This window comes from Clinocottus analis, unplaced genomic scaffold, assembly GCF_023055335.1.
Source record: "Clinocottus analis isolate CAN_PGR_092001 unplaced genomic scaffold, fCliAna1.0.p SCAF_14, whole genome shotgun sequence".
NCBI lineage: Eukaryota > Metazoa > Chordata > Actinopteri > Perciformes > Cottidae > Clinocottus > Clinocottus analis.
Window position 1 is genome coordinate 15,449,186 of NW_027175865.1, and position 21,656 is coordinate 15,470,841.

General features: G+C 45.6%; 1 protein-coding gene across 5 annotated transcripts in view; it reads left to right on the plus strand.

Annotated features, from left to right (window-relative positions):
- The window catches only part of fam49al (family with sequence similarity 49 member A, like), a 32,028-nt gene extending 11,405 nt beyond the window's left edge, over positions 1-20,623 (plus strand). Inside the window, exons 2-12 of one of the 5 annotated variants that reach the window (XM_068575224.1) lie at positions 2,368-2,458; positions 6,618-6,697; positions 11,582-11,703; positions 12,966-13,071; positions 15,626-15,762; positions 15,865-15,942; positions 16,148-16,264; positions 16,898-16,977; positions 17,358-17,484; positions 18,587-18,657; positions 18,761-20,623. In XM_068575224.1, the coding sequence (XP_068431325.1) occupies positions 6,628-6,697; positions 11,582-11,703; positions 12,966-13,071; positions 15,626-15,762; positions 15,865-15,942; positions 16,148-16,264; positions 16,898-16,977; positions 17,358-17,484; positions 18,587-18,657; positions 18,761-18,824 (972 nt within the window). In that variant the 5' untranslated portion in view covers positions 2,368-2,458; positions 6,618-6,627 and the 3' untranslated portion in view covers positions 18,825-20,623. Of the gene's footprint in view, positions 1-2,367; positions 2,459-2,992; positions 3,953-4,253; positions 4,307-6,617; positions 6,698-7,802; positions 8,305-11,581; positions 11,704-12,965; positions 13,072-15,625; positions 15,763-15,864; positions 15,943-16,147; positions 16,265-16,897; positions 16,978-17,357; positions 17,485-18,586; positions 18,658-18,760 lie in introns of those variants that run through there. The other 4 variants (XM_068575223.1, XM_068575225.1, XM_068575222.1 and 1 more) reach the window with 4 other exon arrangements.
- Positions 20,624-21,656: the final 1,033 nt, after the last annotated feature.

Consider the following 21,656-nt stretch of genomic DNA (forward strand, 5'->3'; position numbering starts at 1 on the left):
GGGGCCACTAAGAGACAGCTCCGACATCAAAGTCTTCCAGGAATCTGATTGCATTACTTTTGACTTTGAATGCTTCAAAACGAAGGAAAAAAAAGGGATTCACGCGGACAAATTAACTGAAAAACTCACGAAATATGTAGAGAAACTAATCCATATGCTGCTGTGCAGGGAGGTGTAAAGACGATATGAATGAATTGCATGCTGGGACCTTGAGAGCAAACGGAGCCGCTGGATGAGAGAGTTGGGAGCGACGCGTCATCTCCCATCTTCAAAACACCAAAAGAGGAGATAGTGAAGCGTTGGTTTCAGAAATGTCACTATCTCTATCTATCTATCTATCTATCTATCTATCTATCTATCTATCTATCTATCTATCTATCTATCTATCTATACAGAGACGTAAGTTGGCGTGTGTGTGGATGAGTTTGAACAGCAGTGCTGGGAAAGCAAACAAGTGGCAGGAAGCTCTAATGGCAAATTAAAGCACTCAACTAATTAACAGAATTGAAAATGGTAATCCATCAAACGGTGTAGTCAGGGCCCTGAAGCAGGAGTAAAATTATATGTCTCTCAATTTGATCTGAAAAGCCATTAATATTCATGACAACAGCTGCTGGCCTTTCATTAATGACACACTACCTTAACCATCTACTTCTCTGTGGGTCAAAAGTCAGAGGACAAAGTACATGATGTGAGTTTCTGAGGGGTTTTTTTCACTGTTGACTGGAGTCAGTTTCAAAGGGCAAGAGGTAGAAGACGTTAACCAGCAAAGTGAGACTGAGAAACACGTTTACCTCGACTCTGTCCACACGCGTTAACGTCAGCGCCTACGCTCAGGCCTCCACCTCCTGACCTCAGCATCCTGTGCGGTACTTGACCTTTGCCCTTTCGCTGAGAAGAGAGATCAATAAGCGTTAGGCAATTTACTTTCATGGCAACACACAGTAAAAATAAAAAACAAATCTATTTAAGGAAAAAGGACATGCAATTACAGGAGTAGACGGTCTGGTTTACAACCTTTTAGAGGAGAGTATAGTCCATCCATCCATCCGGCCATCCAATCCACCTGATTGCGAAAACACTGAACGGTACCCGACAGTGTTGCCATGAGAATGAGAGGCTGTGTTTCCCTGGCAACTGTTCTTCAAAGGCCCCGCACCTCTCTCCTGTCTGCGCTCTCTCTTGATGAGATTCGATGATGCAACGGCAGCGGCAGCAGTGTTAATAGTTACACCAGTCAGCGCTGGAGTTGTGGCAGCCGCACAATGGTCGAAAGATAAGCCGAATGAGCTTGATCCATTCTCGAAATGTAAGAGAAGGGAAGACAGAAACACCTTCTAGGTTCTCAGATTAGACCGATTCCACAATTGTAAGTGAAATACCGATCATTTTGGTTTGAGTACATCTTTTGTTTGACCCCGCGGCGCTTTGAAGCCGTGGAGGAACGATTGAGCTCAAAGAGCATCAGTGTGATCGTAGGACACATAAAGCAGCTCATATTTAGTTTTAGTATCAATTAAATCAGCTGAAGTGACTTCATCCAATGTGAAAAGGGTTGTTTGTCGTTGCAGTCAAAGAGAATTATCACCCGAATGTGCAGTTCCTCTTAGCGCTGCTGCACTTTTGATCTTTCACCAAAAAGAACAAACTACTGTTTTTGTTTGGTTTTACTCTTTTCCTCACTCTTCACCCATCGCCTGTCAGCTGTTTTCCAGAGAACGAAGAAGCTCTAAAGAGCCACCGCACGCCACCAAATGTCAGAGAGCGCTAGCAGCTAACTAGCTCGTGAACATAATGCAGCATTTAGCAGCTTAAAGTCATATATCTTTCACAGGACTCAGCGGAGTATGAATAGTTGCTTTTAAGCTATGCTAATGTTGCTCTGTATCTACCATGTGTGTAGGCTACACATGTAACAGGATGCTAACGTGTTCACTCGAGTCGATCAGTTTAGGTGATTATATGTTAGTGCTGTGATAACACGTGTTTTTGCTGCCCCCAGGTGGAGAAACACAGCCACTGCAGGTGTAAACTAAGCATGCCTTTGATGTAGTAGCAGGTTAAATACGTCTTAAGTTTGACTATGAAGCTAGCTAACGTGAGGGAAAATCATATCCTCACCTCAGGGCAGACTAGCACTACCCTATTTACATAATTATTCTATATTCTTTTTGTTTTTTATGTTAATTTGCCCTTCATAGCCTTCTCTTTGTCCCTGCTTTTTTCTTTCTTCGCCGTGGCTGACTCAAGGCTTCTTAAAACCAAAACGTCTACATTCCTGCTTTCCCCCAACGCTCCAGCGTACACGATGTTGGATCGTATGTTAATTTATCTCCCTCTCTGTCCACCTGTCCGTCTCTTTGTCAGGTGGTGGGTGCTGATGCTGTAACCACTGTGAGGAGCTGACAAGCCCCGGTTGATGCAGTGAACTGTTCCAGAGGGATAAACACAAGCGAAGGTAGGAATGAAAAATGAGGTGTGGAGAAAAATGCTGAGAGAAAAGAAAAAAAAGATCAGCAGCTGAAAAAGAAGGACACGGCAGAGAAACACCATATGGAGGAGCCGGAGAGTGAAGGGAAGGATGCACAATTTAGGAATAAGGAAACGGTAATGGGTGGAGAGAGGAAGGCTGCTGCAGGGGTTTGATTCACAGGCCGCTGAATACCCCGCCAGCGTGTGACAGAAAGAGAGATCATTGTGGTTTCGAGGCAGACAGAAAGACGCACAGATGGAGAAAGGGAGTTCAGATGGCATTATCGGTGAGTTAATACTGGGTTGGACTTGGCAGGGACGAGCAGTGCTGTTTTCTGTGCTCGCTAAATCCACACTGGTGAGGCTCGCGGGCCGTAACAGGAGGGATCTTTCAATAAGAGCTGAAAGGAAGCTGGGAGGCCTCGCTCTGACGCTTTGGCTCCCCAGTCCGGACCCGGGTTTTGCTTTTCAAGCCGCCATGTGGGAGCCCGGCCGTGTCCTTATTAAGACTCGAGGAGCCCCTCCGGTGTGGTTTCTCTTGCCGGACTACAGATGAGAGCTGTGTGCGGCTCGGTTGCATAAGACGAGGGGGCACTTTGCTCCACTTTCACGCCGGCTGACTGCGAACGTTGTGTGTCGAAGAGAAACTGAAACAAGAGGCCACCAAACACACTTCCTGATTCACAGAATGCCCCAATGCTCAAACGGCGAGCCGGTGAAACGTCCACTTTTTTCTTTCTTTCTTCCTTCACGTAATGGACATTATGGACGGCAGTTGAAGAGGGAAAGGTGTGTTTGGCCGTTTCCGTTCTGCCACTTAGATTAGTTTGCACCTCGGGGCCACCAGCGAGACCGAACGGCACCGTGACATAGATGTCGTGTGACAAGACGAGGCCACAGGAGCCGGGAGGAGAGTGCTGCTGAGTGGTGAAATAGAGAAGTGAGGCGGCCGGGAGAGCTGGAGGGGATTATTTTGAGGAACCCATTCTGACGTCAGAAACGAAAAAGAGAAAAGGAGTTTTCTCTATTTGTGTAAGCGTTAAAAGACACACAACAGAGACAATACAGCCAGAGGGGTGAGGAGTAAGAAATGCAAACAACATTGAACATATCTTATTCTCTTGATGCCAACAAATTCACCCAGCAGAGTGTCTTCTTCAGAAAAAAAGAAGAAGAAATAAGCTGCATCAGGCACGCAGGCCAAATAGAGAAAACCACAGGCCTTTAAATAGATGGCAGAAAAAGAGAAGTGTGAAGTGGACTGAGATACGCAGAGGCAGAGGAAGAACGAGCGAGAGCAGAAGTTGACACCAGTCTGTATGAAGAGCAGAGCGGCAGCAGCGAGACCGTCGCTCAGAGCCGAGCTCACCGGGGATTTAACAACAGCAACGACTTCACCGAGCAGGGAGGACGAGGACGGAGGGGAGAGGAGGATAAACAGAAAGGAAGAAGAGCTATATCACTCGTAGAGGAAGAGAGGGTAAGAGGAGACGAGCTGTTGGTTTCCAGATTTCAGGATTTATTATTTATTTATTTTAAGGTGTTCTGGAAATGAGACAAAGACCGATTGCTGCCGAGGCTCTGAAGCTCGGAGGATCAGAGCAGTGTCGTTACTACTGACCCAGCGTGTGTGTGTGTGTGTTTGTGCATGTGTGTGTGTTTGTGTGTGTGTGTGTGCGTGCAGAGCTGGATGTTCTTCCATTTTTATTATTTTTTCCATCTTCTGCTGAGACGTGCAGACGATATCACCAGGCCAACAGTATCCTGGCAACCATCATCCGAGCGCTGCTCTGAGGATGGACCACATGCTGCTCCAGACTCAGTCGGCGCGCGCGTGCGTGTGTGTGTGTGTGTGTGTGTGTGTGTTAACGTGCACACACACACTCACCATGTCAGAGAGCTCTCACTGCTTCACACGAGGCCCCCCGACTTGAGTCTGGGGTCTGAGTTTTGTTGTTTGTGCCTTTGCGATCACCTTGTCAGGCTGAAGATGTGAATCAGTTATTCATAGATTCATAGCGTCGGTCCAGCGTGCAGCTCGGAGCAGGCGGTTAAAAAGTCAGAGAGGAGATGGAGTGCGTTTCACACGTCTGGACTGAAGCTCACAAGTTTACAGCAGTGACTCAGCATCTCTCTCTCTCTCTCTCTCTCTCTCTCTCTCTCTCTCTCTCTCTCGCTCTTCGCCTCCCAACAGATTTTGAAGATGGCGTAAACGTGTAAAACAGTAGAAAAGTACAAATCTGAGAGAGAAATTGCTACTTTGGAGAACGTCCGCGAGCCGCCTCGGCGACTGGAGGGTGTCGCTCCATCCCCTCTCTGTCGCTGCTGCATTGCAACAACCCGTTCTTGCTGAGTTACAGTTTAAAGGCCGGGCTTTTTCTTCTTCTTTCCGCCGGACGGTGGCATCTCGTAAACATGCTAATGCCGGCCATTAATCACTCTCGCGGTGGGGGGGGGGACTGATAGGCCTCGGCTACGTGCTAACGTAGCACATAAACACAGAGGATGCAGGCGAAGGGAAGTGAAACTTGGCGGCGGCTCACCCGCTGCTACCGAAGGCCCTTCATGATGAGGGGGGAGGTGAAAGAGGGAGGATTTCACACTCGCACAGCCGAGAGTCATTTTTGAATATCGGATTTCACTTGTTTTTTGGTGTTTATTGTGTTTATTTTATGCGACACATGTGGCCTCTGAATCCTCTTCCTCTTTGAGCCCTTAACACTCACTTCTCCTAAATTTCCTCATTAAGTAGCTGCTAGTTTATTAAAGTAGTTCCACTCTCTCTCTCTGTACATTCAGCGTGTTCCCGCTCTTTATTGAAGCTGTGTGATGTTTACGAGTGAGATATTCAAGCACGAGGCTGCGTGTTTGTTGTGGCTGCAACATTCAATCAGATGGTCATAACAACATATTTGATATCTGTAGAAACGTTGAAGTCTCCACTCGACTGTGGGTTTGAACTTGGGGTTAGATCCTTTCAGTATACTGCTAACGCTAAACGACTAGGTCCTATTTTGAGTATAGATAATAGTTCAACTTCTGGGCAGAAATAGCATTCATCTCCTGCTGCCGGAGGAATACTACTTGGGATTAATTGCTGTTAGTTAAATTCAAATAATAATTTCCCATTAAAAATGGTCCTGTTTCTTTTTACACACTATTAAGTAATTGAAGAATAGTAAAAAAAAATATATTAATATTTAGTGGTGATGAAAATGTATTCAGGGCGAGCCTATTAATGATGCATCCAGCTTATCAATTATGACACGTAGCTCTCTCTCTCTTACCTCGAGAACATGCGGCGCTTTCCTCTTGGAGATGCTGCTCTGACCTTTTACTTGTTATTAGATCAAAATCTCATTTTGTGGGACGATCTGCCGACTTATTATTTGGCTCCACAGCGTGAGTTTGCACCGTCTGAAGAGGTCGGGAGCGGGGACAACTGTCCTGATCTTCCATTTTGTGAAAACACCAGACATGTGTTGTTTCATCTGGTCCTGAACACACGAGCGTTTTCTTTCCTGTATCTCTGACCCCAAAGCTTAATCTGATAACGCTGGCATCGTCAGTTTCCTAAAGTTCTGGCATCAGGCGTTTGGGTAAAGAGTAAAAAGCCATAAAGTAGGATGCTGCACTTGAAGAGCATCAGGAGAAAGTAGGCCGCTCATAGCCGGCTTTCATTAGGTTACGATAGTGTAACTGGATTAAAACCGCCGCTCGGCTCTAGTGACTCCCGATGAGTGAGCTAAATGATGCACTGCTGGGCTTTGCCCCTCCTCTAATGGGATGTGATCAGTGTCCTTTGCAACTGGGATGGCTGACTCCGCTCTGGACATCTTGCTTAGACAGAAGGATGGAGGAGGAGAGGGAGAAGGGATAATTATAGAAAAGTGCAGACGGGTAAAAAAAAAAAAAACACTCAACCTGCTGTGTCCTCTTTTAGCATGCCGTGTTCTGTCGTGCGGGTTGCCAGGTCCTGCGTACTGTATGCTGTGTTCTGTCGTGCGGGTTGCCAGGTCCTGCGTACTGTATGCTGTGTTCTGTCGTGCGGGTTGCCAGGTCCTGCGTACTGTATGCTGTGTTCTGTCGTGCGGGTTGCCAGGTCCTGCGTACTGTATGCATTTTGTTGTTTCCTCCCCGTCTAGGTCGCCAGCCATGGGGAACCTCATTAAGGTCCTTGGCAAGGATTTAGAGAACTGTCCACATTTTTTCCTGGACTTTGAAAGTAAGTGAAGCGCCGGGGCTGTGTGCACGTGAACTGTGTGCACGTGAACTGTGTGCACGTGAACTGTGTGCACGTGAACTGTGTGCACGTGAACTGTGTGCTTCAACAATGTGTGTGTGTGTGTGTGTGTGCACGTGTGCAGCAGAGGTGTGCAGTGGGCGGTGGGGTCACGGGAGGTGAACGTGGATGTGAGCTGCTGAGTTGTTGATGGTGTGATGGAGTGTTGTTGTGGGCGTGGTTTGTCATTATCAGACGCTCTCTAGTCCCACTCTGCGCGCTTTCTGACGCCGAAAAGCTGTTTCCAATGATGGTGTCAGTACATGGTGCTCCGGTTATTACAGGGAGACCAACAAACATCAGTTTTTATATTAAAAAAATACATTTCCCTCTCCTAAAATACAAATAAATGTTCTGATGTTTACACATTATATCTGGATTTGACTCCTTACTATTTGTAAGAGTGCATTTTTATAGACAGTGATTTTATGGGATTTAATCTATCTGTCCATCAATATTATGCAACTAACTCCCCCAATCCTGAAATAATATGGTGACTTTCTTTAATAATGCATTATAAAACGTAGCTATAGTGTGTTATTATCTACTTATATCACTGTATAATCAGAGCACTCATGAATATTCATGATGCCTCATAAAATAATCATAACACTTTTATATAAAGCATCGTATAATGACTTCTAATGTCAAGTATCATACTACTGGCTATGGTTAAATATATGCAAGGACAACACATACAAGGCTTGAAGTAAACAACTTGTTTTCTATTTAGTTTTTATTCTCTCTTAATAAAACTAATTCTGTATTTGATTCTTGGAATAATTTTGCACAGTTTGTCTTTGAAAAAATGTAATCCCACATAATAAATAATATATATATATATATATATATATATATATATATATATATATATATATATATATATATATATATATATATATATATATGTGCAATGTACAATGAGGATTACATTCTAGTATTTCATTCTAGTAATTTAAAGTTTTTCTTTTCATCATTTTCATTCTTGGGGTCATTTTCTTAATCTAAACAGAACTCATACTAAATATTTTAAGATGTGTGTCAATAAAAGTAGAGTGAATTTGTACATTTACATATTTTCTTACATAAAAATCTGCAAATAAAAGTAAGATTTTAAGATTTTGATTGGACGTTCTCTCTTCCACGTCCCATTCACTGGAACATGTGACCTTTAACCTTCAGGGTCACCATCATCACCAAATCAATGCCTTGTGTTCTCCTTGGATCGAGCTCTAGATAGGACCGGGAGTGGGATTAAAGACGCTCTGTGTTCATGTTGCCATGCTTCACCCGGGACATACTTCCACCAAGCCGACGGCCTCTCATCCTCCACCCCGACACCTTCACCTCTCACACACCCACACACACACACACACACACACACACACACACACACGTACACGCGCACAACCCCGACACCCGTCCCCGTCCCCTCATCACCCACAGACTTCTCCCCTCTCTCTGTTCCAGGGGGCTCATGGGAAACCTCCTGAAAGTGCTGGCTTGCGCCGAACTTGAGCATGGCCCAATAGTTTTCCTTGACTTTGAACGTGAGATCATCCGCTTCTTATTTTTTTGAGTTATCCCTTTCTCTTCGTTGCCTTTGCTTTCTTTTCCTCATTCCATCGATCCTCGCTGGCCATGGTGTCATCTTTACCTCCTTAGTTTCTCCCTCCTCAGCTCCTCTCCTCCTTCGCCCAATTGTTTATCTTTTGATTTCTGCTCCAGGGGCTGGCATTTAAAAAGGCATTTGGCTTCTTTCTAAAGGGTCTTATTCACACGCGCCACATCTTATTAGACACAGACAGATGCACAATGGCGCGGTGACGCCGTTGCGAAATGACAACAATGATGCTTTGATCTCGACTGCTGAGAAACACTCAAAAAAAAAGGAAAGTAAATGCCGGTCCTCTGTGGGTTTCTGTTGCTCGGGGATGACGATGGCGAACAAAAAGTCTATCGTCATCCCTCCACCTCCTCATCTCCTCATCCCCTATTGTGCGACCTATTGTGTGTCTGACCTGTCTGCGTGCGTGAGCGTATCGCACTAAATAATGTGTGAGTGAGAGACTGAGACTGATAAAGAGAAACCGAAGGAAAGAGGGAAAGATCGAGAAAGAGGTTTATAAATAAAATAAAACCACCTCTATCTTCGCCCTTTTTCTCAATTTCCCAGTCAGTGAAATCTAAACTTTGCAGTGTGAAAAAAAATCCATCTCAACATTTTGTTTTTAGCCTTAAAATCTTCTGTAGTTGTGCAACACGCAGCCAGAAACATTTGGAAGTTTAAAAAAAAGACGGCGGCCATGTTAGCATCTCTGTGAGGCGCTACTTGTTGAGCCACACGCTAACATCCGCACACTAGCATGCACAAAGTCACGACATGCACCAAATGTATCCCGGTTAGTGCCTTTATTCCAGAAGAAGACATTAATACCCCACGAGCTGTTTACACGGCCAATGAATATTAATCCACGAGTGTTCCCGTTTACAAGGAGCCCGGCATATTAAATGACCGAACATGTCGTTCATCACGTCTACGGAAAAGTGAAACGACAGGAGCTGCTATATCGAGCCATTTTGCTTCTTTGTCTCAAAATATGGTTCATCGTCTTAATTTAGCATGTAAGCATCTTTGCTAACGGGCACTTAACATGTCAATATCATGGCTAAAACTACAAACAAAGTTTTATTTTTACTACATGCGGGAATAAAATAATCTTTTGTCAAAAAGACTGATTATAGGATGAAATGAACTGTTAAGATGGAGATGTTTTTGCGGTCAATCCCGATGTATTCTGCTGCTCCTCAACCATTTCCCCCTTTTAACAGCTGGCTTCTTCCTCCTCCTCCTCCTCCTCCACCTCCCTCTCCTCCTCCTCCTTAACTGACTCTACGTTATGGTGGAGGAGCTCACTGCTGGCAAGAGACGTCAGCTGTCAAACATGCTGAATTTCCCCTTCATTCATTATGCCTGTGATTCACTTCACTTCAAAAGCAAGTGGCATGAGTCAGACGACTCAGGCAGCTTTAGACCCCCAACCGCCTCGAGGCCATCTGTGAGCCCTCCTCAAACCCAGAGACAGTCAACTCTGTCACACAGCTCAACGTTTGCTTTAACCTCCATTCTGAGCCCTCATTAAAATATTAATGAATGCTAATTGTGACACAGCGTTTCAAAATGTTTGTGAAGGACCGAATCTGATGACAAAAATGTGGATAATTTCTCATTTCGAGTTTCTGTGTCTCCCATGAAAACATGGAATCCGTTGTCATTCTCACGGCTAAATTAAAGTACCCCACATTCCCACAGTGAGTTTATTTGCTAGCCTAGCTCTTTCCAAAAGTAACCAATCCACATTATTGATCTGAGTGGTTAGATTTAGGTGATAAGGAGTGGGTTTGGTAGGAATATCAGGGCAAGCTAATCACAGATTGGTGGTGTTCTCGACATGGCTCGTTATTATATCTCCAGGCTAACGGTTTCCCCCGCGTCCAGTCTTTATGCTACGCTAAGCTAACTAAGCTATATTTAGCGAATAGATATATTAGAGAGGTATTGATCTTCTCGTTGTGCTCGGCAAAAGAGCGAAGCTAATCCTTTAATGCAGTCAGCATATGCTCCGTTCATTGAGTTATTAGCTAGTAACAAAATATGTCGTTGTTTACGAGATAAACGCACATTTAAGAGACGCCGTCCAGAAACTGCTGTGCTTGCTTGCTGCGTCTGTTATGCCAGCCAGTGTGAACGCAGGACAGCATATATCCCACGATTACCATTTCTCTGCAGGGAGGCAAATGCCTCGTGATGCAAAAATAATCAGTGGCGCGACCGCATGTGGAGAGCTGGCGGAGGCAGACTCCCACTCTCGCTTCGTACCTGAGTCACACAAAAACCAAGCACAGTGATGACTCAAGAGGCCACATCCTAAATTGTGTCCCTTAAACGCCTCCCTCCCGTATGCATGCAGCTCCGCGCACACGGCAAACAAAGCAGAAGTGTGACCGGGAGGCGCCCTGCGGCAAAAACACTGAGTTTCCAGTTCGCACGCGGCTCGGTGTACAAGTGGAACAGAGAAAGAGAACAAGTGAGCCCAGAGTTCGGCCTCCATGCTGCTCGTTTGTCTTAACATTTCTCACAATTAAATCTTTAAAAAAGTGTCTCTATGCGCAGACATGAAGGGGGCAAATAGAGAGGGAGAAAAAGAAGGATAAGGCCGTCACATTCATCTCATTACGCTCTTAAATCTCCACCGAATGAACAGCTGAGATGATTCCAGTTTTAGGAGGCGGACACATTGTTTAAGTGGCGCTTTCACAGCCACATCCTCATCCAAACAGTTCCCCGAGGTGAAACCGACTCGTCATCTTCTGGTCCTTATTAAATACACGCTGTAATCAAACCTCCCTGTGTGACAGAGCGGGGCTTGCAGGTCCCCAGTTAGACCTCCACGGTGGGTAAATTGGATTATTCGTTTACTTGCCAGATTCGGACCTGAGATGGGCTGCAATGTGAAACGCAGCACATTTCCACATGTTTTGCTTTTATTGTGAGCAATTGTTCATCTCAGGATTGTATCTGGCCCTCTGAGGATGTCCTCTTTTCAGCTCCTCCTTCCTCACTAACCTCCTTCTCTCCTCAAATTTCTCTCCCCTTCTTCTCGTTTTCTACCGGCCATCTTTCCTCTTCCTCTTTTCTGCCACCTCTAAATGTTTTCCATCCGGACGTTACATCACACTTTCACTTCCCACTCCCCCATCTCTCTCTCTCTCTCTCTCTCTCTCACTCTCTCTCTCTTTCTTTCTCTCCTTTCCTCCCCTCCCCAGATGCTCAACCCACGGAGGCAGAGACAGCCGTGTGGAACCAGGTCAGCGCCGTGCTGGAGGAGGCTCATGGGATCCTGGCCGAGCTGCAGTCTTACAACGGAGCGGGCCAGGAGATACGAGAAGTGAGCAGTGGATGAGACGCTGAACATCGATACGCTCCGTGTGTGTGTGTGTGTGTGTGTGATTCACGTGTCCTGCCAGGGTGACATTCTGACACGTGTCCCATGCAGTATGGGCGAGGCAGAAATGTGTGAAAGTATTTTTTCAAAACAAACACTCCATGCAATATGTTGGTAGTTTTTTTTTGGCGACGCTCCGGTAGAGGCGTACACATCATCCGTAAGAAAACTGGTCTGGATGAACACCAGCTCGGTTGAAGCTCAGATGAAGCGACGCGTCGCTGCAGCCGGTTCCCTCCGCGGCGAGGACGACGCTCAGCTGTTGCGTTGAACTAGTTGTTAACAAATAGGGCTGCATCGTTTCCTCTCCTCGCTTCCTAACCTCGAGGCCTGAGGAAAGAGTCTTCCACCTCACCATATTCATTTAGCTTTGCTTTTTTTATATGATTTAAATACGCGCCATTGATGAGGATTAGGACTGCGAGGTCTCTACTAACTGATATTTTCTCTTCAAATAATCCCACCATGGGACAAAAATTCAGAATATGGCACGAGCATATGTGAGTCCGTCTATTTCAAAGGATGTGATTATTAGTGGAGCATTAAAGGATGAGTCTGGCAACATTCTGTATTTTTCTTATTGTCAATAAGTCCCATAGAAAGACCAAAACCAACAATGAATTCATCCCACTGAAAAGTACGGCCTGTGTAGCATGCAGCGGCGTTTTCCTTTGTGCTTCTCTGTAGCCGACACAAATTACACCCCGATACGTCTCAGTGAGTCACACCGTTGCACCGGGTGACATGTTCCTTTATGACGATTAACATGTAGCGAGTAAATCCGACGTATAATCTCCTGCTGCCAGCAAATATTACATAGTATTAAAATAGTCTCCCACAAATGCTCCATTCACTCCAGTTTGAGAAAGATATTGCTCTTGAGCTCCCATTTGTCTCCCAGTCTGTCTGGTGGGTGGTTTGGTTAATTATGCTGAATAATTTATGACAATAACCAAATGCTACATGGATAAGTGGCATGTCAATAGAGCTGAATTATGTTTTGTTGGTAAGGGACATTTGATACTCAATAATTGACTGAACTGAAATCACCATAATATGGGAAGTCGCATCAAAGTTAAAAGTTAAAATGTTTTGCCAAAGTGAAATACTGCTTTAAGCCAGCGAAGATAGGAAGGAGAGGTTGTTTTTTTGATGTTGTTTTTTTGGAGAGTTACATCTGTGCTGCGTGTGTTTTTCGCCCGCAGGCCATCCAGAACCCAGGCGACCTCGCTCTGCAGGAGAAGGCCTGGAACGCAGTCTGCCCCCTGGTGGCCAAGCTGAAGCGCTTCTACGAGTTCTCCCTGCGACTGGGTGAGCGTGACTACTACCTACAGTCCATAGAGTCGTCTCCGGAGGTGTAACACACACGCTCTCTCCGGCGGCCGTACAGGAAGTCCGATAGCCGGAGTGACGGCACATCTAAATTCAGAAAGTCAGCCAGTCAGAATCAAAGAAGCGAGGCCTTGACTCTGGCCCGAAGGGTTCAGCGTTTCACCTTGAATTGTGTCGACTGGGTATCGAGTCAGAGGAAGAAGAGGAGGACGGAGAAAAGACACCGCAGACGAAGGTGAAGGTCGCACACGGAAAGATAAGCATCAGCCTCACTCCCGTAAAGGCCATCGTGAGCTTTTCTTGCTTCCCGGTAAAACCACCAAACCTTTTCTTTGGTCTCCGTTTCTCACATTTTGGGACACGGATGAGTGTGGAAAGGCTGTCTGGAGCGTCGTCCAGCATTCGCAGTGCAGGCCAGTGTACGGGAATCGCTGAAAGGTTCAACATATGGTCTCAGCAGATGAGTACGGCATCAGACGAGCTGTTGCTTTTGTCTTTTGGACAGCTCCTCCACAGTCGCAGGGCGCGAGACGCGTGTGACAGACAGACGCCGTTACACTGTGACCCTGACGAAAAGGACGCTATTTTACACTCTTATCATTACTTGCATGGAGATTACATCGTTACAGAGCATCGTTTGTTGTTCCAATAGGATGCTGTGTGCGGCACAACGCACGAGGTGTGTGTTAGTTGTGTGAACAGCGTTTAACTAAGTAATCAAATTACTAGCAAATGGCCGTCTTGTTCTGTCAGTGCAGCTTCACGGCTCCAGTCCGTGTTGCCAAAGAACCGCCATCCAGATTATCCATGCAGTTTCAGTCCGCCAGCATTCCTTAACACGCACACACACACACACACACACACACACACATACACGCACGCACACACACACACACACAGTGATGTCCTCTCAGCCATCTCCGCAGCATCCTGACCCAGCAGCCAGGCAGCCGTTGCTACGGAAACAGTGGTACATGATGGTCCAGCACAAAGAGAGAGAGAGAGAGAGAGAGAGAGAGAGAGAGAGAGAGAGAGAGAGAGAGAGAGAGAGAGAGAGAGAGAGAGACCCGACGCCTCTGCTCTGCCTTCCAATAATAATACTTCGATCTGGTGGACATCGTGTACTCGGCTCAGCGAGGAAAAGAGGGATAACTAATAATTAATGATAAAGTATCCGCGCTAATGATAATGCATCCGTGAGACAGGATGCAACAGATGCCTTGTCGCCTTCCCGCCCTCCTCACGGAGGGAGAGGGATCAAACATTAATGAGCGGGGGCGTTGTTTATTTGCCCAAAGGGGACAACAGCAGGTGAAGAGGTCACACACACACACACACACACACACACACACAGCAACAAACAGCTGCAGGGTCTCTCTCTCCAAACCGTCAGGATATCCACAGCGCAGACCCTCGGGAGCCGGCGGAGAGCGACCGTGTGCTCGCAGCAGGAGGGCGAGTGGGGCTTCTGCCCGGGCCCTTCAGATGAAACACTTCATTGCTGTATTTATAGAAGGCCCTTGTGCATTATTAATGCAGAGGAAGGGATGGGGCCTCAGGGGACTTTGCTTCTGAGGCGTCACCACAGAGAGCCTCTGAGGTCCGGCTCTGGTGCCGTCAGTATTTGTCACAGCGTCAGACGGTTCACGTCCAGCAGCATGTGTGACACGAGGCGGCGGTCACAGGGATGCAGCGTGACCTCTGCGCACAAAGAGAGCCGCCGAACAACAACCTGCTACTCATCTCTGCTTGTGGCCGCATTAGCGTAACACACCCGAGTCTCCGACCAAACTGTTGGCCGCCGAGGTGCATTGTGGGTAAAGTGTAGGCGTCAGGTTTTGACGGGGAAGAAGAGAGCGAGAAGTAAAAAAATAAAGATGAAAGTTCAGGTTAATCTGAGTCATTTTTTTTGTTTTTTTAACGGTCCATGTTGAGTCAGACAATTACAGGAGTGCAACGCTAAATCAGTGGATCTTTAAAGGATTAGCAACGGCATTAGGATTAACACTGAGGGGAACATGAACGGACTGAAATTCATAATCCGAAGTTAAAAAATGTATGTTTTCTGGTGGACAGACCAACATCGCCATCCTGAAAGTCATGCTGACACAAAAGATCAGATCACCAGGCATGTTGCCCCAAAGCTTGAGGACTCAAATGTTACATTTCTGGACACATTTAATGTTAAATCTCATTTGAGGACCCTAATCCCAGTTCTCGAGGTCGCTCCAAAGATCCGCTCCACTGCCCGAGGCTGCAGATCCACTTCTAACAGCCCAAAAGGACTCGACGAGGAGGCGACAGGACTGGAGTGAAGCGGTTTCACCGGTCTGAAGCCGTTTGAACTCCGCCGCTGCGTTGGGTTTTTACATCCGGGGACATGGAAGAGAATCCAGATCGAGGCCAGATTAGAGAGAATTACAGCAGGAGATAAAAGTCTGTACATCACGTCGTGATTCCAGCTTGTGCGCGGATACTTTTTCTAACGCCCCAGTGTGTGTGTGTGTGTGTGTGTGTGTTTGTGTGTTTGCAGAGAACGCCCTGCGCAGCCTGCTGGAGGCGCTGACCAGCCCGCCGTACGCTCCCATGCAGCACCTGGAGAGAGAGCAGGCGCTGGCCAAACAGTTCGCTGAGATCCTGCATTTCACGCTCAGCTTCGATGAACTCAAGGTGACGTGGAGTCTTCTTTTCATTACAGCCCTCGAGAGACCGAGCTTTTACTGTACCGGAAGATCAATATCACCAATCTCTGACTCTCCTCTCACCACGCAGATGACAAACCCGGCCATTCAGAATGACTTCAGCTACTACAGGAGGACTATAAGCAGGAACCGGCTGAACAACCAGCAGGTGAGGCCTCTCGGAGGCTCAGTATGTGGCACGCGGCGTCCCTTTCTTTCTTTCCCTCTGCAGTCGTTCCTTTCAAGAGATTTGCTGTCGTTTGGTGCAGAAACACAAATTAGAGTCGTTCTCGCTTTACCGCCTCGGGCGACGCGATAATCAGGGCCCGGCTGCGACTGACGGTTCTGGCGCCTGTGTTTGTGTTGGCACGCAGCTGGAGGCGGAGAACGAGGTCAACAACGAGATGGCCAATCGGATGTCCCTGTTCTACGCCGAGGCGACGCCAATGCTGAAGACGCTGAGCAACGCCACCACCAAGTTTGTTTCAGAGGTAGAGATCCAAATCCTCTGACAGTCAGGTCTTTAGACACGTTCATCGGTAAATGTTTATTATGAAATGTTAAATGTTATGCACCTCCCGCCAGGATGAATGGGCATAAATGGTTCTGATTGTGATAACAGTAAGAAGACTTGGATGAGGATGTCTTCTTTCAGACTATAGTGGAAGCAAAACATCCAAAATGCACATTTAGGTGTTTTTATTTGTCGATTTGCATCCGTAGATTTCTCCTAAATTCCCCAAAAAGTGACCATTAGATAATGACTCAGTCGGGTAATGGAACTAACAAGTTCAGGAAAGTTGGCGAAGCTTAAATAATAATAAAAACTTCCCTCTCTCCTTTTCTTTAAGGCCAAATACATTTGAATGTGTTGTAAAAAGTATATTTCTATCTTCAGTTCATCTCAATAAAACACACATTTGAGCCTTTTGCAGAAGACTCTACTGTACTTGTAATAAACTCTGCAGGTGAGCTTTGTCTCCCCCTTGTGGTGGAACATTTTGTTCAATCAGTACACCGCAGCGCATTTGTTAGCGAGGGAAAGGATGAACGTCCATCTGACATCAAAACTATCATCGTAACATGAATAATAACAATACTTCTCTTGTCTCCCCGTCCTCCAGAACAAGACCTTGCCCATCGAGGACACCACAGACTGTCTGAGCACCATGGCCTGTGTGTGCCGCGTCATGCTGGAGACTCCGTGAGTATATACACTCTCCGCACTTTCCCTTCTCTCCATCAATCCCATCTCCTCTTCCTCCTCCTCCTCTCGTCCTCCTCGTCCCCAAAAAGGTCACAATGCCCGGATATTAATTAACAAGCCCTTTCAAAAGCGGCACACAAAAGATGGGCTCTCCAGTTCGAGCCTCTAATTCAACGCACGAGATCGCACCAATTCAGAGAGTCAGAGAGTCTTTCACGCTACGTCTTAAGAGGTTTGATGTCTTCAATGCGAATGGAGAGCCGTCGGCAATTTGTCGAGGCCTTCAATGCACAGGGCTTCAAATAGCGGCAGCAACCTCGTGACCTTGACCTGTGCTCGTTTCTCTTTGTTGAACTCCTCTCCTCCGTCTCTTGCAGGGAGTACCGCTGCCGGTTCACCAACACAGACACCATGCTGTTCTGCATGAGGGTGATGGTGGGAGTCATCATCCTCTACGACCACGTCCACCCGGTAGGGGCCTTCGCCAAGACCTCCAAAATCGATGTGAGTACACGCAGGAATATTGTGCGTTTGGAACCGACGCACATCTTTTGGGATTTCCTGCCCCGCAACACGGTGACACACTCCCTTTTAACATCTATGCTCGACTACATCACAGCCTGTTTGGCACGTTCGCTTATGGTACTTTGGCTAATTAACTAAAATGGACATTTTAAACGGAGTGTTTAGAGTGCTGCAAGTCCTTGGGAAGTGCGCAGGCACACACACACACACACACACACACACACACACACACACACACACACACACACACACACACACACTTCTTTTTAATAATGCAGCATCACAGCGTGATATGAGACTTTACAGCTAATGAAACCTGCAGTAAAAGCTGCCTGGTTCTGCTTTAAGAAGCCACTCAGAATTATTTTGTTGCTCTTTAAATATTTTTGATCCATAATCATGAAAAACTCACTTCTTCACTGCACATATGTTTGAGTTTATGGGATTTAACGAACCCTTCATTCAGATTTGGGCTTGATTCAGGAGGACAGTGTCTCAGTCAGATGGGGAACACCGGTGTATCCAGACAGGAAGTATGAGGGAAGTTATTATTTGTGTTTGTATTATTGTTCCCTTGAAGAAATTAGGATTAGTTAGAAAAAAGGTGACTCACGTCTTCATCGAACATTGATTTGTCCAGGAAACATTTATTAATAACCGGCATTAAAGCTGTTGATCATCTTAAGCTTCAGTAGTGAACCAGTGGTTCATCTGATGATTAAAGATGATTCAAGGAAGAGAGAAAAAGTTCACGTTGTCTTCTGTTTTCTCTAATTTGCTCTCTTTCTTGTAAAATACGGAATATTTTTTACACTTTCCAGAAGTAGAAATCCATCGAATCAAACAAAATGCAAAAATCCTTTGCGAGCACACAATCACCAGCGACAAAGCTTCATTTTAAACAGTAACAAACACACAGGGTCGAACCTCGGACACGTGTGCCTGTGTGTGACACATCGAGAACATTACACACTTGTGCTTTTATAAACACGTGTTTTCTGAGTGGGTGTTCAGCAGCGGCAGATGGATCTGAGGCCGCTGACCTTTCTCTGACTGCCTGTGTTGTCTTTGTGCCGGGCAGATGAAGGGCTGCATCAAGGTGCTGAAAGAGCAGCCGTCCAACAGTGTGGAGGGACTCCTGAATGCACTGAGGTGTGTATAAACGTGTGTGTGTGTGTGTGTGTGTGTGTGTGTGTGTGTGTCTCTGCGACATACACAGAGAGGATTCTCATATCAACACGTCTCCCCTCTTCAGGTATACGACACGGCATCTAAATGATGACAGCACCTCCAAACAAATCAGAGCCCTGCTGCAATGAGGAGGACAGAGGGAGGAAAGGAGGAGTGCACTTGAAGGAGGAGAAAAGAGAAGACGATGGGGAGGAGGAAGAGGAAACAAACGCCAGGGGCCGATAAACCCGTTTGTTCCACGACGAGCGAAGGAAGTCATCTCCAGGCTTAGAGAAGACCTGATGATATTAAGAAGAGGAAAAATAATTATATATATTGTCAGCTGTCCATCATTCTGTCTCTCATTTTGTAAAGTAAGAAAAGAGAAAGAAAAAAAAGCCAGAAAAGAAAATATAGATATATATTAAAACAAGTGAAACACATGCAGCAGATGAAAAAGAAGTAGGATTAAAGAGGACGCTATATTGCAAAAAAAAAAATTTAAAAGGTCAGAACCGAAGCAAGCTGAAAATGTAAAAAAAAAAAAAAAGGGGTTCATGTTCCAGCAGTAGTCTGACAAGTATTTTTGCACACAAACACAAGGCCATCTCCGTTCCCCTCAGATCTGACCCCAAACTGACTCCCGTGGCCCTCGCGCGCTCCGTGTAACCGGCGGCGGCGGCGTTGAGCTCTTGAAGCTGCAGCTGTGGCGGCGTCTCCCCTCAGCTGCACTGACCTCCGCCTGCAGGTGACGCCAGGAGCAATGTGATGGATGCACTCCGGAGATTTGCTCCTGTACCTGTTTTGTTTCTTTTCTGCATCGGTGCAGCTGAAGGAAAGGAGGCAAAGTCTTTTTTTTTTTCTTCTTTTTTTTGATTGCCGCACTCTTTTTTTCGCCCTGATTTCTGCCTCATGGCCCCATCATCCCTCCTCGGCCCTATTCTCACCCATCCATGGGATACGTTGTTCTTCCTTGGCACAAAAAAAATATATATTACATCTAACGTTGTGTGCCATCAAGCTCTCCCGATGCTCCACACAACACATCACGCGAGTAGTCCGGCTTTACTTGAACTATGTCATACTCTCTCTCTCTCTCTCTCTCTCTCTCTCTCTCTCTCTCTGTCTTCATGGTGCTAATGTGGTCTAGACCTCTCAGTCCCCGCTTGTAGTGAATTCTTCCCTTTTTCTTTTGCACTAATATGATTGAATCTCAGATTCAGAGAACATCTGCTTTCAGCCGTTCACATTAGTGCACAAACGGGGACGAATGCGATTCTACAAACTTCAAACGGCCTTCTAGGAAAACCACAGCACGCTTACTTCTTCACCCAGTGCCAAAGCTGATTGTTTTTGCTTTTCTTCCATCATGACGCCTGGAGGAGGAGGGGCGGGGGGGTAAAACATCACTGGTGCTCATTTCAACATTGAAATGACGCTCACAAAGTTACATTTTAGGGGAGAGATCTGAGAGCTGTAGTGTAAATACGGGAGGCTTTTCTCAACGGGCATCTTGTGGTCAGCTCGGGTCCTCGAGGGGAAAACCGAACACACGTGGAAATCTGCATCGCTAGGGTTCTTTCTTTTAGGACGAGGTTGTCAAAGAATTAAAAAATTTAAACGGAGATTAAAAAGAAGTGCTGTACTTTGGATGTCTATAGCCCTTAGTCTAATTTAATTTGATCTTATAATATATTTTCTATACAGGGGTATGTGAACAAGCATAGTCTGTATAAATATATAGATGGCATGTTGTAAAAGTTCTGACAGAAATGTGTAAATAAGGTGTTTTTATTCATTTTTAATTGTTCAGTGACGCTGAAATTGGGTATGTGTTGTCTCTCAGAATTACCATGCGTTTGGCTTGGACCATCGGACTTGCCGTAGTCATAAGTTTCAGAAATTCAGCTTCATTACTGCAGATGAACCGGAAAGGGAGGGACGCTAAGGCGGGGGGGAGGGGGGAGGGAAAGGGGGAAAAGGGGGCCGTCCATTTGCTTGTTATTTTGTACATTTTGTGCAACAATAAACTTGTCATTTATTACATTCAACAGTAGATGGTGTGTGTCTGTACAATGTCGTCACTAATGCACATGTGTTTTTTATTTAAAGAGCTTATGTGCTGCAGCTTAATAAGGAATTGGGCCTCATGCAACACAATTCTCCTAAATGTCTCATATATAAGCACTATAAAGATGTACAGATGTACTAAACTCTCTGTTCCCAGCTGTGCCGAATGATGAATCCACGTGATCACACATTGGAGCTGGACATGTTTATTAATAGAGAGGTCACCAGGAAAACCGTGAAATCAGGGTTTTAATAAATAAACTTAAAACAAAGTAAACATGCATTTTGTTCCCAGAGCGTAGTACGAAAGTAAGAGAAGAATGAAAAAGCATCGATAAGAGAAGCAGAGTGGAAGCAATATCATCCAAGGAGACCAATAGCATTTCATTGACCCACAAATGTAATAGTCCAATCCTTATAAATTGTAAAATATGTATTCTTGTGTTCTTCTCATCTTGATGAAAGTGCTCACGACCACTTGTGAACTCTTCTGAGCAAAATCCCAGAGATGAATGGTTACTATCAAGATAATGAATAAGCCGAATAAGAAATAAGAAAACATTTTTCTTATCGTCCATTGCTTCCTGCATGAGGCCACTGTTTGGAAATTGCAAAATAAAAAAGGTAAACATTTGTTTAATATCGACATAAATTCATCAGGAGAATCAATAAGCTGCAATAAACAAAGTAACAAGTATTATGAACTTGAAATTAACTTTCTCATGCGCACAAGAAGGTGAGGAAATACTGCAACAGATCATTAAACAGACACATCAAACATATGATCACACCCTTCTGGTTTAAACACAGCAACAAGCTTCAGGACAAACTTCCTGAAGCTTGTTGCCGTGTCTTCCCAGAAGAGAAGAAGCGTTGGACTGGAATTGGTCATTGATTGTTTCATCATTGAT